This window comes from Nicotiana tabacum, chromosome 6 (genome assembly GCF_000715075.1).
Source record: "Nicotiana tabacum cultivar K326 chromosome 6, ASM71507v2, whole genome shotgun sequence".
NCBI classification, from domain to species: Eukaryota; Viridiplantae; Streptophyta; class Magnoliopsida; order Solanales; family Solanaceae; genus Nicotiana; species Nicotiana tabacum.
Genome location: NC_134085.1, coordinates 14,518,517 through 14,537,157, shown reverse-complemented (window position 1 = coordinate 14,537,157; position 18,641 = coordinate 14,518,517). Strand labels below are relative to the sequence as shown.

The 18,641-nt window shown below is 36.3% G+C and overlaps 1 protein-coding gene across 1 annotated transcript; it reads left to right on the top strand.

Annotated features, from left to right (window-relative positions):
• Positions 1–9,182: 9,182 nt before the first annotated feature.
• Positions 9,183–13,497, top strand: LOC107815115 (G-type lectin S-receptor-like serine/threonine-protein kinase SD3-1). The gene is made up of 3 exons (XM_016640629.2): positions 9,183–9,516; positions 10,287–10,384; positions 10,836–13,497. The coding sequence occupies exon 3, from the start codon at positions 10,889–10,891 to the stop codon at positions 13,163–13,165; it is 2,277 nt and encodes a 758-aa protein (XP_016496115.2). The 5' UTR covers positions 9,183–9,516; positions 10,287–10,384; positions 10,836–10,888; the 3' UTR covers positions 13,166–13,497.
• The last annotated feature ends 5,144 nt before the right edge of the window (positions 13,498–18,641 follow it).

The following is an 18,641-nucleotide window of genomic DNA, read 5'->3' as shown; positions in this document are numbered from 1 at the left end:
AAGCTCGGCACTTACTTATTACATGGGGTCGGTTGTAATCATACTACACTCTACACTTCTTGTGTAGACTTTAGAGCCGGTCCCAGCGGCGGTCAATAGATTGCTCGGATCGATAGTCCGATGGAAACTTGAGGTACAGTTGCTCGACGTTCGCAGCCCTAAAGTCCTTTCCGTCTTATCCTAGTTTTTTGTTTCATTTAAGACAGTTTTACTTTCAAAACTAGTATTTGTATTATTCTAGTCGCTCGTGCACTTGTGACACCAGTTCTGGGATTGTATCTAGATATTACGGTTGTTATGGTCTTCTCATTTTATTTCAGTTATTTAAGTCTCTTTATTATTATTATTTAATTTGAACTGTTAACAATGGCTAAAAACTATTCTGTTGGCTCGCCTGGCAAGTGAAATGTTAGGCGCCATCACGGTCCTAGCGTAGAAATTTCGGATCGTGACAAGTTGGTATCAGAGCACTAGGTTACCTAGGTCTCACGAGTCACGAGCAAACTTAGTAGATTTTGGAGGATCGGTACCGAGACGTCTGTACCTATCTTCTAGAGGCTATGGAGTTTAGGAACAATTTCGCTTCTATCATTCTCTGTCGTGCGATTTTATTCTATCATTGATGATTGAACCCTTTTATTTTTGTTCTCTCGCAGATGGAGAGAACACGCACAACATTGGTAGCCGGACAGGAGCCGAAGCCCCCAGTGACAGCTACGACCAGGGGTAGAGGTCGAGATCGCGCTAGAGGCCGAGGAAGAGGCTGAGCTCAGCGTAGAGCTCGAGCACCATCACCCGCAGTGGATCCGCAAGTAGATTTTTAGGAAGAGGTTTCAGCTCAGATTGTAGCTGTTGGACCATCTTAGGTCCCGGAGGGGTTCATAGTCACCCCTACTTTTGACAGTACGAGCTATAACACTAGTTACTTTCATTCGATCCAGATGTTATAACATACGGTGACATAGCTAAAAATTTCACTGAGAGTGTTCAGACTTTGAAAGAGTAAATACTTCTTTCTTTAATGAATGCGTGCACCCAAAAATTGAAAGAAAGAATTACAAGAAAATACACATGATTTCGCAACATAACAAAAAATGGTTCATGTTTTTAAGTTTTACCCGACCTAGCCCATATTGTACATATTTTGAAAGCACTAGCAAACTTAAAATCTGTGTTCTTACAACCAAATGCTTCTAAAAGTTATGAAGTTAAATTTGTGTTCTCACAACCATTGCTGCTTTCACTTTCTCTTCTTCTCACGTCTTCTACATATGCTTCAAGGGGTCGTCCTTCATTACTGCCCCCCCCCCCCCCATGTCATTTGGTCGCAATGTAAGAAAATTGAAGAGTAGAAGTCCACCATTGAAGGCCATTCAAAGCTTTGCTTTTGAAAATAAATTTTTTTGAGTTTGTTACTTGTTTGTATTGGGTATTGTTCCAATTGATTGAAAATATCAAAAGGAGTTCAAATTTTAAATTTGAAGTGATTTGAGCAAGATTTGAGTTAAATTTCAGAAAAGACGCAAGGAAGAAAACGAAGTCGGTTTTTTGTATAATTATGTATAATCTTTGTATAATAGTGTATACGAGTGTATAAACACATCTTATACACTATTATATATTTTTATACACCTTTATACAAGCGTCTGTAGACGAACTTCTTCACGATTTTCTGTTGCAATTCTTGTTCAAAACCAGTCCAAATCTCCATTAAATGACTTCAAATTTTATATAGAACCTCCTTATACTATTTCTAACAAGTCTAAATAACACTCACTCCTTATAAAATTAAAATATAGGGAGCTCAGTTGTTCTTATGTGAAATTTTCCCAAATTAATATTGTTAAATGAAACTACACGCTATTTGATTAAATCAAATTTTTGAGAAAATATAACTTATTTCCGATGAATCGCCTTTTCTTCGCAGTTAGGTTGATTTTGAGACGCTTAATTTTTTTTTACCACTTTAGGAAAATATTTCTCTATTGAAACTTCAAGAGTTAATACGGGATACTTATGTAGTTATGTGAGACAGAGAACGTGTATTTAATAGTAAAATCGTGTGGGGTAGCCACTTTTTAAAGTGATATTTAATTTTTATCCAGCATTTTTAATGCTTTGCAATAGTAGTCACTAGCCTATTAAAATTAATATAAAAAGACTGTGATACCCTTTCTTCTACATTATTTTTGGTGCCTCGTTTTGCCTTTGCAAATCTTTATACTTGCACCCGTTGTTTTGATTTCTCATTTGTGTGAGGAATTTTACATTCCTTAAACTACGGATAAACTTTGCTGGAACAGTTTCTTGAAGTCAACTCTTCTAATGTCGCTTCGAAGTTGCAGCAAGGATTTATTTAATTTAAGTTTTGGTGTCAAGTTGTTAAATATTATACTCCTAAATATTCCACTGCTTATTGATGCATTTCATCATCCAAAAAATTAAATACGACTACCATGAATGGCGTCTCTTAAATTCTTTTGCGTAGCTGTGCTAGTTGAATTGGTTGATGAAGTGTACCTGTGAATGGACCTGGAAAATAATAATAAACTAGTGATCCTAAATTTACAGTTACAAGTTCAAAAGTTAAGGATAATATGTCCTGAACTTAGGCTAAGAAGCTCAAAAGTTAAGGACAATAGGTCCTGAACTTATAGTTACAAGTTCAAAAGTTAAGGATAATAGGTCTTGAAGTCCTAAACTTAGACTAACAAGCTCAAAGGTTAAGGACAATAGGTCCTGAACTTAGGCTAAGAAGCCCAAAAGTTAAGGACAATAGGTCGTGAACTTAGAAAACAAGTTCAAAAGTTAAAGACACTTGGTCATGAACTTAACCTCAGGACTTTTGATTAAGAGTTTGATTAAGAAGCGGGTGTTGCTTCGAGTGTCGCCTATGAAGGGCGTGATGAGATTTGGAAAGAAGGGCAAGCTTAGCCCATTTGAGATTCTTTATCGAGTGGGAGAGGTGGCTTACAGACTTGCATTGCCGTAGAGTTTATCAGCCGTGCATCCAGTGTTTCATGTGTCCATGCTTTGGAAGTATCACGACGATCCTTCCCACGTGTTAGACTTCAGCACCGTCCAGTTGGACAAGGACTTGTCATATGAGGAGGAGCTGGTAGCTATTCTAGACCGGCAGGTTCGTCAGTTGAGATCGAAGAGTTTTCCTTCTATTCGTGTTCAGTGGAGAGGTCAGCCTACTGAGGCATCTACCTGAGAGTCCGAGTCCGATATGCGGAGCCATTATCCCCATCTTTTTCCCGACTCAGGTACTTCCTTCTTATGTCCGTTCGAGGACGAACGGTTATTTTAGAGGTGGAGGATTGACTTGATTTACGAGTAAATTCTGTGTTTTGAGGCCTTAGAAGCCTCCTTTTTCCTCACCTCGATTTGCGTGTATAGTCCAAGCGCATATCCGGAACGCTTTTATGTGGGAATGTGATAAAAGTGTTAATTTGGCCTTTAAAATTAAATTTAAGTTGACTTCAGTCAACATTTTAGGTAAAAGGACCCGAACCTGTGATTTGACGGTCCTGGAGGGTCCGTAGGAAAATATGAGACTTGGACGTATGCCCGGAATCGAATTCCAAGGTCCTAAGCCCGAGAAATAAATTTTTGAAAGAAATTATTTTACTAAAAATATAAGCGTTTTTGGAAATTTGATTATGTTTGAATTTATGGTATCGGGCCCGTATTTTAGTTCTAGAACCCGGTACAAGTTCAATATGATGTTTGCGTTATGTCTGTAAATTTTGGAATTAAACGGAGGTCGTTTGATGTGTTTCGGACCCGTATTTGTGAAATTTGAAACTTTGAAAGTTTTGAGATTTTTCTTAGATTTCTATGCTAAATTAGTTGTTTAAGATGTTATTTTGGCGATTTGATCGCACGAGCAAGTCCGTATGATGTTTTTAGACTTGCGTGCATGTTTGGTTTAGAACCCCGAGGGTTCGTGTGAGTTTTGGATAGGCGTCGGGGTGATTCGAACTTAGAAAATCTTGTGTTTTTGCTGTTTTCTGGTGTCCAAGTTTTTGTTATATGCGATCGCATAGGTAGGTCCGCGATAACATAGAGTTAATTCTGGGGGTCATCATTTGTTCTATGCGATTGCATAGGTAGGTTCGCGATAGCATAGAGTTAATTCCGAGGTCATCATTTGTTCTATGTGATTGCATGTGTAGGTCCGTGATAGCATAAAGTTAATTCTCGGGGGTCATCATTTGTTCTATGCGATTGCATAGGTAGTTCCGCGATAACATAGAGTTAATTCTGGGAGTCATCATTTGTTCTATGCGATTGTATAGGTAGGCCCGCGATAACATAGAGTTAATTCTGGGGGTTACCATTTGATCTATTCGAACGCATCCAATCGTGTGCGAACGCATATGTTCCTTGCCCAGTTATTTTAAAACAGTAGCAAAACAGGATTTCTTCAAAACTTCATAACTTTTTCACTTAAACTCGAACTTGGGCGATTTTTGAAGAGGGATTTCACCACAAAACTGTAGGTATGTGTTCTTAGACTTGTTTTCTTCAATTTCCATTAACACCCATTAGATTTCTAGGCCTAAAAGCATGTTCTTAATGGTAGAAAATTGAGGATTTGGGTAGAGTTAGGGCTTTTTGAATAATTGGAATTTAGACCTCATTTTGGGGTCAGATTCCGAAACTAATTACATATTCGGGATCGTGGGTGAATGGGTGATCGGATTTTGGTCCGAACCTCGTGTTTTGACCAAGCGGGCCCGGGATCAATTTTTGACTTTTTGGGAAAAATGATAGAAAACCTATAATTTAGCATTGAGATTGAATTATTTAGCATTTATTGATGTTGTTAAATTAATTTGGACAAGATATAAGTAATTTGGAGGCGAATTCTAAAGAAAAAATGGTGTTTGAGGCTTGAGTTGGCCGTGGAAGTTTGAGGTAAGTGTTTGGTCTAACCTTAGCTTGAGGGATTAGGAGTCATGTATTATTTGCTACGTGTTAACTGTGGAGTACGATGTATAGGCATGGTGATGAGTATCAATACGTCGGTATCAAGCATGTTCGTGAGTATTGTATTGTAATTTTTATGACTCCGTTGTGGTTTATTCGTGTTTCATATGAGAATTTTATTATTGTTTCCTTGCTGGGATGTTGTTGTGATATTGTTGTTCCCTTGCCAGAATATTGTTGTAATATTATTGTTCCCTTGCCGGGATGTTGTTGTAATATTATCGTTCCGTTGCCAAGATGTTGTTATTATGCTATTGTTCTCTTGCCGGAATTCTTTTATGATTGGTGTTGATAAATGAAATGGGAGCGGGTTGCACGCCTGCAACGGTACTATATGAAATGGGAACGGGTTGCACGCCTGCAACGATACTATATGAAATGGGAGCGAGTTGCACGCCTGCAACGGTACTATATGAAATGGGATCAGGTTGCACGCCTGCAACGGTATTACATGTGTACTTGTTCTTCTTATTTCCTTATCTTTTGCTTGTAATTGATTTATGACGTTCCTTACATTTTCCTACTATTATTCTGTTTTTATTTGTTACTCCTCGCAACATGTTTCCCCTACCCAACTTTAATTGTAATTATCTACTTCTATTTCCGTTGTATATGATTTAACTGCAAAAATTTATTTGGTAATCTGGTCCTAGCCTTGTCACTACTTCGCCGAGATTAGGCTAAGCACTTACCAGCATATAGGGTCGGTTATGGTGATACTACACTCTGCACTGTGTGTATATACTGATATCGGAACGTTTGGACTGCAGTGAGGGTGCTGTCTTCAGTCCATTCAGGCGACCCGAGGTAGCCCCGCAGACGTCCCCGGCCTTGGCGTCTCCTGCTATCTTTTCTCTTTCTGTTTTTACTTATTCAGAGACAGGCTTATGTATTTCCATTCAGACCTTATTTTTAGTATTCTTAGATACTCCGTGACTTGTGACACCAAATTCTAGGTAGTATTGTACTTCAGATTATGTAGCAGTGTTTGGTTGAATTATTAAGTTTCGACTTCCGCATTTTCGATTATTTAATTTATTTCGTTGTTTAATCACTTATTATTTTAAATTGTTGAACATGTTTAATAAAAAGGGTAAAGATTTTATAATATTCGACTTGCCTAGCTTCCACGAGTAGGCGCCATCACGATTCCCGAGGGTGAGAAATTCGGGTCGTGACAGATACTATTCTACTACTAGACCACTGGTGCCTTTTAGTTTAACACTTTATTTTATTTATACTCTTTAATTGTATTTCTGTGCTAAAATAACCGACTGATTTCGGTCGAATTATTAAAAAAATAATATTATCGTTCGAAGTTGGTCAGTTTCTTGAAAAATAAATTTTACTATACGTAAAAATATTTTTTCGCACTTCTGCACAGAAAAAACTGACTGAAGTTGATCGATTTCGTAAAAACAAAAAGTAAAAAATAAAATATTTTGAAAAATCGACCGAATTTTTTGACCGACATAAGTTGGTCTCGGCCGCGGTGGATTTTAGCCAAATTTTTAGTAGTGTAGATTGAATAACATTTTTTTTCCGACAAAAAAAAAATATAAGGAAAACTATATGTTAGTAATTAGGTATTTGGCTTAATATATAAAACTCCTTGCTAAAGCAATATTTAGATAATATTTGCTCTTCCGCATAAATATTAAATAATACTTATATAACTCATGAGTTGCTAAATGTTATGTGTATTAGCTACACAGAGAAAATGTTTTTAAGTAAGCAACAACTTTTTAGTAAATAAAACTAAAAATAAAACTCATGATTTGCATCGTGTAGTAAGAACATTCAACTTAAGTATTTTTAAAATGTTTAATATGCATTAATTAATTAGTAAATCTAATTGTTGACTTTAATATCCCAATTTTAATGACAATCATTATGTTATTCTTCATTATACAATAAATTTAATGGTATTACTACTATAATTTTTTCATAATCAGTTCATGATTAAAAATGGGGATATCACGTTTTGTCAAAAAAAATAGCCACTATTTTATGGAGGAGATAAAATCTGAAGAAAATACCCTTAGCAAACAGAAAAAAAAATCCAGCATATGGATTATGAAACTTTTGCATATAAAACTTCAACATATTATACTGGAGTTTAAACTTCAAAGACACTTTGTATGCAAATTCTAACATATTATGCAGGAGTTTAACTTGTAAAAGTTCAAACTCCAGCGTATTATGCAGAAATTTTCATATAGGGTATTTCAAACTCTAACACATTATGCTAGAATTCCATATATAAAAAGTTCGAACTCTAACATATTATGTTAAAATTTTTCAATTTTAACTTAAGATATTTTTGTCCAAATTTTATTGTCGCATAAAAAATTGACTAAATTTTAATTAATCTTAAAATAGTAGCTAATTTTTACGGTGACTAATTCTTAATTAGCAATTATAAATCAGATTAATTTTGAATGTCTCCAACACGCTTTGGCATTTGTGATGTACTATATAAGCAAAAGATTAGGGAATCTTACAAAAATGTCCCAAATAAGTTTTAACTTATCAATCTCTAGCCATAATTATAGACTTACCAAAATTTGCCCAGTATATACAAAAATTGAAAAATCAATTAAATAAAGATTCTTTCTCTCCAATAATCACATGCAAAGATCTCCTTCCATATTTTAAAGCATGATTAACAACATTAGATGCAAAACAAAAAAAAAAAATCATGAATGAGATAACAAATAAGGTGATAAAAAATAGATATACAAGATTTTAAAAAACTAAGCAAAAAAAGGATATTTTTTAGATGAGTAAATATACAAAATTTGAGGAAGATTGGAGGTGAACTGGACTAATTTGGTATCAAAATTCGTAGTTAAAATCAAGTTCAATTTTTTTTCCGTGACACATGTATTAAAAATGTATCACACATACATGTATATATAGATATACACGTGAGATACATTTAATACAAATATGATACATATGCGATACACAAATGATACACAGTGAGATACACATCATCTTTTTCATGTTTATCTTCTACTTCAAATTTTCAATTCAAACCACCTCAAAACTATACCAAATCATCCCAAAATTGAGATTTAAATTTCTTAAGATTTATTCAATCTATTCTAACAATACCCACTTAAAAGAAATAAAAAATTTGATATTTTCTTGGCTATAAATAGCTAATGGCTAATAATGATAATATTTTATGAATTGGTTAATTTTTGTACTAACTTACAACTTGTTTGGATTGTTGTTACATGTCGTTTCATAATGTATCGTATTGTATTGTATTGTTTGATAACACAACATTTGGATAGATTATATCGTTTGGCGTCGAATTATGAGATCACGCACCAACAATATGAAGAATAAACTTGCAGCATTAGTAAGAAAAAATAGGATTCGAAGTATAATTATTATATAAAAAGTAGGTTAAAGGATAAAATATGATTATTTAACAATAAAAAAAGGCAAAATGAGAGAAAAAAAGTAAGAAAACGACACTATCTCACCAAATCTGTCGTTCCATAAAGTGACACTTTTTCTCGTTATATAACAACAATTTAACAACACAATACAATAAAATTTCAGTGACAATCAAAATAAATAATATATTTAGGGGTCGTTTGGTATGAGGTATAAGAAGGTATAGGGGTGGTATAAAAATTTAATACCACCTTAATACTTTGTTTGGTTAGCAAATTAGGTATAAGTTATTCCGGTGTTAATTTTAACACTGGGATAACTTATACCGTATAGAGGGCGCGATAATTAGCACCGGTATAACTTATATCTTCTTCTTAAAAATTATGCAATTGTCATTCTTAATACAACATATCAAACAACAAATAAATAATAATTCCAGCATAATTTATCCTAATATAACTTATACCGGCATAATTTATACCGATATAAATCATATTCCAACCAAACAATCTCTCTAAGTAACAATATACATACAATACACCAAGTAACCATCGTCCAAAGTGCTAATTTGTCAAAAGATTACTCAATGACGTCCTTATGTCTTAGGGCAGCTTATTACTCTGTCACAGTCTGAACCAAAACAGACCACAAAAGTCAACAGTCAAAGTTCAACTCCAAATGAGTTGCGACGCTCTAACTTTTTTCTTTCTTTTTTGCTGACTCTTTTAGCACCTCTTAAAAACTTAGCTGGAAAATTTTCAAAATTCCAACAGCTACACAAAACCCAAAATTTGCAAAACTCCAAGAAGGAAAAAATATAAAGAAAAAAGAAAAAAAAAAGGTAACACTAAACGAAGAAGACAACAAAAAACTTGCATTGGTAACGAAAAATTATCAAATCCTTCTTTTCAAGAAAAAAATTCTCCAAAAAGATTGATAGACATTTTTCCAAAGTGTCTCAAACCTTTTCAGACCATTCCCTTTTTTCTCACCGGAACTTTTTCTTTCTTGATTTTCCGGCAGCCCCTTCTCTGCTTTTTCAGTCTAAGATAAGAGTAAAGAAAAAATCCACAATGTGAGGCACAGAGTTTTCTCTCTTTACTGGTGAGTCACATCTCTTTCACTGACCACTCAAATTCTCCCAAGATACCAACTTTCTGCTTTTTCTTTGAGGAATGTTGATGTCTACTGCATTTTAAGCTTTTTTACCACTTGGGTTTTCATTTTCTTGAAGTTTAGCGAATACCCTTTTGAGGATCTCCATTTTAATGGTCATTTTAGTTTTCAACTTTTGGAATTTTGTTTGGTCTATAGTGTTTTTGTTGTTCAAATTTGTACTACATTTGTCCCAAAGATTCAATTTTTGAAGAAAATCTCTCTTGCATGTGCACCTAGATAAGTTTTCTCTTATCTAATTGTTTTTTTTTTTTTGGCTTAAAGAATTTGAGATGTAGTATATGTTATTTGTGTATGTGGACACAAGGTTACTTTGTAGCGTGTATTTGTCAAAGTATATGCGTTTTCATTGACTTTTTCATTTTAATTTATTCAGTTTTTGGGATAATATAGTAGTGATTAGGTCTTCAACTTTGGATGCTGGCAAAACATTTTCTAGTGTTACTTTAAAGCCTTAGAATAGTGATTGAATATGCTTAAAAGGGTCATCATATTGACCTAAATTGGGTCCCATTTGAACCAGGATTTCAATCCAAAGCTATTTTTTTAGCCATTAATATATTTCTTCATGTTCCTAGTTTTCTTTGTTTACTGTTATTTTATGGTCCAGTTTGATATTTTGTAGGTCATAAGCTCTTTAATTCAATCATAAGCTGTGGATTTTGTTTTTGTTTTCTCACATGGCAAATTTCTTATAGGGCAATAGAGGAGCATTTGCTGTTTCATGAAAGTGTCTGCAGGCAGTATTCATTGCCAGCTCCTTCCCACTTATGGGGCTTTGAATGTCTTTTTTGAGGTACTAAACTTTATATTTCATCTTTATCCTTTAATCATACCTCCATTCTTTTCACATCATTTTCCCACTTTTTGTTTGCCTGATCTTGTTGCAAACCTGAGCCAAGGTCTACCGGAAATAGCCCTCTCTGCCTTTTAAAGATAGGGATAAGGTCTGCGTACACACTACTTCTCCCTAGAAGCTACTTGTGGGAATACATTGAGTCTGTAGTTGTTGTTGTTGTTGATCTTGCTTCAAACCTGGAAGCTATTGGCAGCTTGAGAGTTTGGCCTTAGATTTGATAGATGTATTTCAATTCCTTTTCAAAGGAATAGTTTTTACCTGGTTTTGGTTTCTTATGGTCATTGTTATTCTTTCTGCTCTAGAATTGCTTGATCTTGTAAGCCTTTTACAGTTGCTAAATTACTGTAGTCCAGCGGAACGAGTAAACAAGTTTTTTGTTGATATGCAGAAGCTGGAACCAGTTTTCTGTCTTTTCATCTGCTTCCGCAAGCAGAAATAGACATGGTTAGAGGAGACAGAATAGCCTGTTATTCGAATTTGCTGCTTTCTGTCTCTATTGGATTCTTGCTCTTTTCAGTAGTCAGTTCGCAAATTCCTTTGGGTTCCAAACTAACAGTAGAAGAGAACAATTGTTGGGTCTCATCCAACGGGGACTATGCAGTTGGATTCTTGAACTCCTCCGACCAGTATATCTTTGGCATCCGTTTCAATTCGATTTATATTCCTAGCAGTGAACAAACAGCCATTTGGACGGCAGGCAATGTTAAAGTTAGTAGCAAAGCATATTTTGAGCTTTCCCGAAGTGGGGAAATGATATTGTTTGATCCAGCAACGGAAAAAATTGCTTGGCAAAACAAAACTGGCAATGCATCTGTTGAATCAGCTGTTCTGCTCGATAATGGCAACTTTGTGCTGTTAAATAGGAATAAGAGTGCTGTTTGGCAGAGCTTTGAAAGTCCATCTGACACATTGCTTCCTGGCCAGAGTTTATCTGTTGGCCATACTCTTCGAGCTTCTAGCAGGGATTCTTTAGCAAGTTATTACAGTCTTGTTATGAATGTTTCTGGTGAGATGCAACTTAGGTGGGACTCCACTGTCATTTACTGGACTGTTGGGGGTCCTTCTCAACCTGCTGTCCGGTCCATTCTTGGCTCTGACGGAATCCTCCGACTAATTGATCAAAGATCAAAAGTTGTTTCGTCTGTCTATGGTGAAGACTACAGTGATCCTGATGTGAAGTTTCGGTTCCTGAGACTAGATTCTGATGGTAATCTTCGGATGTACTCGTGGAAAACTAATGCCACGTCATGGACAACAGTTTGGCAAGCTGTAATCAATCAGTGTGACGTCTTTGCGACATGTGCTAACCAAGGTATATGCATCTTTAATGCATCAGACTCTTATGTTTGTCAGTGTCCATTTAGATCTACTAGAGACACAAACACCAAATGTCTGATTCCATACAAACCAACTTGTGAGTCTGGTTCATCCATGATCCGATATGATCATATGTACTTGTACGGGATATACCCACCAAACAAAACAGTTGTGCAAACCAATTTGCAGCAGTGTAGAAGTCTGTGTCAGAAAGACCCGTCCTGCCATGCAGCATCCTTCATCAACAATGGGACTGCACAATGCCACATGATGAAGTCCCAATACGTTGGCGGTCAATCAGATCCCTCTTTGGGTTCCATTACTTTTGTCAAGACTTGTTCAGACCCAATTGCTGTTTTACCTGCGCCTGTACCTGCTCCGAGAAAGGTATCACAGAAAATCTGTGTTGCTTGTCTGTTAGAAGTCGCTGCTGGATCAGTTGTTGTGTTTTTCATGCTTCAATTCGGGATTGGAGTTTACCTGTTCAGGAGAAGGAAAAGTATGATGCAGAAATCTGTTCCGGCCCATACGGTGCCTAATGCTACCGGTTGCATCGTGTTGTCTTACTCGGAAATCAAAGATCTGACAGACAATTTTAAGAAACAAATTGGACAGAATGTGTTCGAAGGTGTACTTCCAGATACCAGGCTTGTTGCGGTTAAAGATCTTAATGCCTCTATAGAAGAAAGGAGGTTTCGGAGTGCAGTCCTAAAAATAGGAAGTATATATCACAAAAATCTTTTGAGGTTGGACGGTTATTGCTGTGAGTCAGGCCGTAGGTTATTGGTTTATGAGCTTGCCAAGTATGGTTCGATTGACAAATGTTTAGAAGAACCTAGAATGTGCAAGAGATTGACATGGACGAAAAGAATAGATATATGTTTGTCAGTGGCAAGAGCCATATCTTACTTGCATACAGGATGTAGGGAGTTTGTTAGTCATGGAAATTTGAAATGTGAGAATGTGTTCTTAGATGAAGAATTAGAGGCTAAAGTAAGTGAATTTGGGCTGAGGACGATTCAAGCTGAGGCGTCCAGTAGTGGGGGACTAGCAGAGACAGATGTAAGAGATTTTGGTAAGATGATGGTTGTATTAATCACCGGACGGCAAGATGCGGATGAGGCTTGTTATTGGGCATACGAAAAATGGGTTAAAGCTGAAAGAGAAATGGCCATTGATCAGCGAATTGAGGGTGGCGTCGACTTGGAAGAGTTAGAACGAGCATTTAGAATTGCATTTTGGTGCTTACAAGGTGATGAACGTATGAGGCCATCAATGGGAGAGGTAGTCAAGGTACTGGAGGGAACTCTGTCTGTCGATCCTCCACCACCTCCTTTTGCTTATAACCAACAGAGACCACCTGAAGACGAATCGCTGTCTGAATCATATTCAGAACTGTAATAGTTCTAATTCGTGTATTTCATTCCCAATCAGTCATCGGTTTCTGTACAGAACTAACAACCAGGCACCTACAGCTTGGCATGATGTAGAACGCCTAGTTTTTCCATTATTCCAATGCTCATTCTGAGAATCAAGATGCGCATTTCCCGCTCTGCCTCCTCTGAAACTGTAACATTGGTATGTAACCCTCCAATTGCAATTTTTGTGTAAGAAAATCCTGATACAGAACCAGGTTACTTTTGAAAGTTCTTGATTCTGTTCAAGTTAATTGTAACTGTTTATTGCATTTGTTCACAGTTAGTATTTATTTGGAGGTGACTAATCTTCCTCAACTCTGCCCAAAATGCCTACTTGGCTTATGCTCTCAGTTTGCTCTAGCCTTTTTTTCTTGTTAGTGTCCCTATCTTAACTTAAAACTTCAAATAATCTGTTAAAGCTCGGGTCCAAGAGGTTGAGGATGAGGTTTAATCCGGAGATCATTAAGTCAACCCTAACTTAAAATGGAACTTTGGAAGTTTGTCTCTTTTTTTTTGTTTAGCGGTATGGTTGGGATCAGCCTGTGCACACCTTGACTATTTCTATCAGGTACCTGCAATTTCCGACCATCATAGGTACCATGAAGGGTCACCGTCAGAGGCGGTGCAATCTCCGACCATCATACCATGAGGGGTCACCGTCAGAGGCGGACATATATGTTATAGTGAGGAGTTACCGGACCCCGTAAGCTTCATGTATATGTTTATACCTTGAAAATAGTTAATTTAAAGCACTTGACACCCTGAACACTAAAAGCCTTTAGGGGGCACCGGTTGAGCAGAATATTGTGCCCCGTCGCGTAAAAATCTTGGTTCGCCTTTGGGTACCGTATAACTTTACCCTCACTACTCAGGCAGATAGAGAGAAATCATCTACGCATTTTGAACTCTATCTCCATTGTTTTTACGCATTTCGTTGTCCGCTAGGTCACACTTGGGTGCTGTGGAAGGTTGTCCGCTAGGTCACACTTGGGTGCTGTGGAAGGTTGTCTGTTGGGTTGTGCAAGTTGTACTTTAGTAGCCTCTTACTAAATTTTATTTTCCATGAACATGGTCAACATTTCAGGAATGAACACAGTTTCATAACTTTTATAGTGAAAGAGTTCTTATCAGTAAATAATAATTTATGAATTGGTCTTTTTCTCTCATCTGTCTGGTCCATCATGTACTAATATTTTTATTTGTGGTCAAATGATATCCCTTGAATCATGCACGTAATATATCAAATAATTAATTGTTTGATGTGAGGTTTTATAATTATTATAATAAACAAAATCATTTTCATTAATGTAGGTGCATAAGTTAAACATTGTTGTCTTTAAAAAAAAGTTATTTGGTAGTGCTTTAGGTAGGATTGTTGCCTGGAGACCTAGGTTACTAATTCATTCATTTATTTGTTTTTTAATTGACAAAATAACAAGTCTAATAAAAAAGCAAATGTTTTGATTTGATATGTCAACAACAACCCTATAAATTTTTTACGAGTGGGGTCTGTGGAAGTAGAGTGTAAGAGACTTTACCCCGGTCCGGAGAAATAGAGAAACTTTCATATTCAGAAAATGAAAACAGAAGGAAAAAAAAGGTAAAAATTGCACGGGGCGCCTTATTTGGTCGCCCCCATTTAACCTATACCCATTTTTAATTTTTTTTTTTAACTTGTACTCACTTTTTAAACAACTTCAACCCCCTTTCTCCTCCTCCTCCTCAAAGTTTTATCTTTTCTTTTTCAGAAGTAAAGTTCATTCCTATCTGCTTCTTCTTATTTCTCCGATGAGTCCTATAAATTTTCAATCAATTTTTCCTTTTCGCGGACACCCTCAGCTGTAAAGGTTCTATCTTGATAAGAATAATAATAGTGAAAATATGATTATTCTTAAATACAAATAATACTCACAGAGAGACAAGATCTCCTTCATGTATAAGAATAATATTAAATTTTCAATTCTTAGATTCAATGCTCAGAGCATCATGAACATCAACGGGAAGATAAAATCTTGAAGGCAACAAAGAATTCTCACCTGCGAACGAATGGAAAAGTTCATACGTTTTGTATTTTCAACTGCTGCAACTTTCTTCATTTAAGACAAATTATCATACTCCTTACACACAATAAAAAGCGGAACCTTTGTAAAATTACGGCGACTCAAATGAAATTATAAACAAACAAAAACTTCAGCTCTAGAGCTGAAATTCTTAGTTACAAAGAAAAAAACTTCAGCTCTAGAGCTGAAGTTCCACAATTACAAAGAAAAAAACTTCAGCTCTAGAGCTGAAGTTCCCCAGTTACAAACAAAAACTTAAGCTCTAGAGCTGAACTTTAGGCCCGGCTACTAGAATGCTGAAGTTTTGCGTGATTGCCTTTGCTACTTCAGCCCCGTATGCTGAAGTTATGTGAAAAAGCGGGTACGCTTGCATTTTTTTTGCAAAGCAGACACAAGTTAAAACGCGACACAAAAAGCGGGTATAGATGCAAATGTCCCGAAAAAAAGTTACACATTATATGCAGCCTGGAAATCTTTCATTTCTCCATAGATGTTTTTGTAAAATATAAAAACGAAGAAAGGAGTGATTTTTTTGGTTTATTTTACGTAAGGTACTTTGAAAGCACATTGAACCGAAGGTTGTATAAGTGAAATATATTTTGGAAATTTGGATTTCCTAAAAAGAGGACTTGCAAGGTTTACTTTACGGTTATATTGCTCCAATTTTTCTTGAGAAATTCTTTTCGAAAAAGTAGAAAAATGAAGAGCAGAAACAATGGAAGATATCATTAAACAATATCAAGAAGGATTGAGGGAGCTCATTAAAAAACGTGAGATTGACACAATAAAGGACTTTTTGGGTCTGATCTTGAAATTTTATCCCCATAATTGATAATATTGTCGGAATGACCCCAATATGTATAGACATGCGTTTAATGAAATAATCCGGATTAAAATACCCTAAGATTGACCGCTAGAGATGGCAGCAAGAGCAACCAAAATCGGTAAACTATGCCATGCACAAGTTGTGACAAATTGGTAGGACTTCATGCTATATTCAACCTAGCTATCATGTTGCATAATACACAAACTCTACAAACAACAACAACCCAGTAAAATTCCACAAAGTGAGGTCTGGAGAGGGTAATGTGTACGCATACCTTATTCCTACCCCGATTAGGGCTGTTCATTCGGATCGGATATCCGAAATCCGAAATCCGAACCGATCCATTTAGTTTTGGATTTTGGATTTTGGATTTCGGATTGGATCGGATTTCGGATTGTGTTTATTAAAATTTCGAATTTCGGATCGGATTCGGATTGGTATATTTTAATCCGATCTGATCCGAAATCCGAAATTATTAGGGCATGTATAAATATTACACTTTAGTTTCGAATAGTCAGTACTTCCTTTACATCTTCCTCCAAGCTATTATCTTTACAATTGATGGATTTAACTATATTGACACCATAGTCCGCTCATAATTGCATAAACATGATTTTTTTAATGTATTGCCTCTTTTACAAAGAAACTATACATATTAGTTTGCAACTTTGAGGCATAATAATACGATCCGAAATTCGATCAGATCCAAACTTTAAAATCCAATCCGATCCGATATAATTCGGATCGGATTCGGATTGCATTTTCTAGAATCCGAAATTCGAATCCGAAATGTGATAAATCTGATCCGATCCGATCCCTGCACATCCCTAACCCCAATAGGGCAGAGAGACTGTTTCCGATAGACCCTCGGCTCAGAAAGACGAAAATTAAAACAGGAAAAGACAATTCATTAGTAACTCCAGTAGAAACCGTAATAGTAACAGAAGCATAACAACCAAAAGATAAATGACATGCAATAACAGTAACCAGTATCTAAGGCCCGGGGCTAAGATAAATAGCAAGGATAGTATGGATTCAACATAAACTGCAAGCCATCTAAACTCAATCCTAATCCAATCCGCCTCACCCCCGATATGAAGTAAGGAAAGCTCCACTACCCCCTAACCTACAACCTTAATGCTTGACCTCCAGACCGTCCTATCAAGGGCCATGTCCTCGGAAATCTGCAGTCGTACCATGTCCTGCCTGATCACCTCTCCCCAATACTTCTTAGGCCTCCCTCTACCTCTTCTCGTACCCACCACGGCCAACCGCTCACACCTCCTCACCGGAGCATCAAGGCTTCTCCTCCGCACGTGCCCGAACCATCTGAGCCTCGCTTCCCGCATCTTGTCATCCGCAGGGACCACACCCACCTTCTTCCGAATATCTTCATTCCTAATCTTGTCTATCCTAGTGTGCCCGCACATCCACCATGGCATCCTCATCTCTGCTACCTTCATCCTCTGGATATGGGAGTTTTTAACCGGTCAACACTCTGCCCCATACAATATGGCCGGTCTAACCACAGCTCTATAAAACTTACCTTTGAGTATCAGTGGCACTTTCTTATCACACAAGACTCCAGATGCAAGCCTCCATTTCATCCAGCCCGCCCCTATACGGTGAGTGACGTCCTCGTCGATCTCTCCATCCCCTGAATCATCGACCCAAGATACTTGAAGTTATCTCTCTTGGGGATGACTTGTGATCCAACACAAACTCTACCAAATTGTCATAATTTTAAAACTACGAACGAAAGAGTAAAAAGACATGTCAGAAGGATAGCAGACAAGTTATAACAAAACGATAGGACTTCATGCTTTATTCAACCTAGCTATCTTGTTGGCTAACCACAAACTCTATTGGATTTTCATGTTTTATCAATGATATCTCATTTAATGTTATAAACATTATAACAAACTTAGAATTTTTAACTATATTGATCATATCACTATAGTTCATTTGGTAGAGAGTTCTACCAGATTGGCGGAGCTTAGTGCTACCAGAGTGTCATATTTCACCAATGGTAACTCATTTAAAGTTATAGACAGTTATAACAAAAATGTACGAACTTTTAACTATACTGATCATATCAATATAGTTCATTTGGTAGAGAATTCTATCAGATAGCCAAAGTAATAAGGTCAACTAGGGTCATTCTTTAAAGACGAGCGTGTGAGGCCACACCGTGCTAATTTTTGTTATAAAATTCGTTGTTTGCATCATAAAGTTGTTAAGTAAGCAAACATAATTGGGCTTCTATCAAAATTTTAAAATCATGACTATGCTCATTGTGTCGGAGCTGCATATGTTGAGATCCAAGAGCCAAAGTTTTTAAACATTCTCATTTCAGTAAAACCTACTGGTGCATATGTATAATAGATCATGAGACTCTTTATTACACATGAAACATGTTATTATTTATTCTTCTTTTCTTTTCAACTGTTTTAGTTGTTGAAAAAGAAATGGCGATGACCCTGAAAGTTTAATATACATCATGAATTGTACACAATCTGATATAAAATGTACAATAAGTAAATTAAGTCGATAAACAAGTAATTCTAACCAAA

Bases quoted from the DNA above. Each gene is read 5' to 3' on its own strand.
- LOC107815115 (XM_016640629.2), top strand. From the start codon at position 10,889: ATGGTTAGAGGAGACAGAATAGCCTGTTATTCGAATTTGCTGCTTTCT.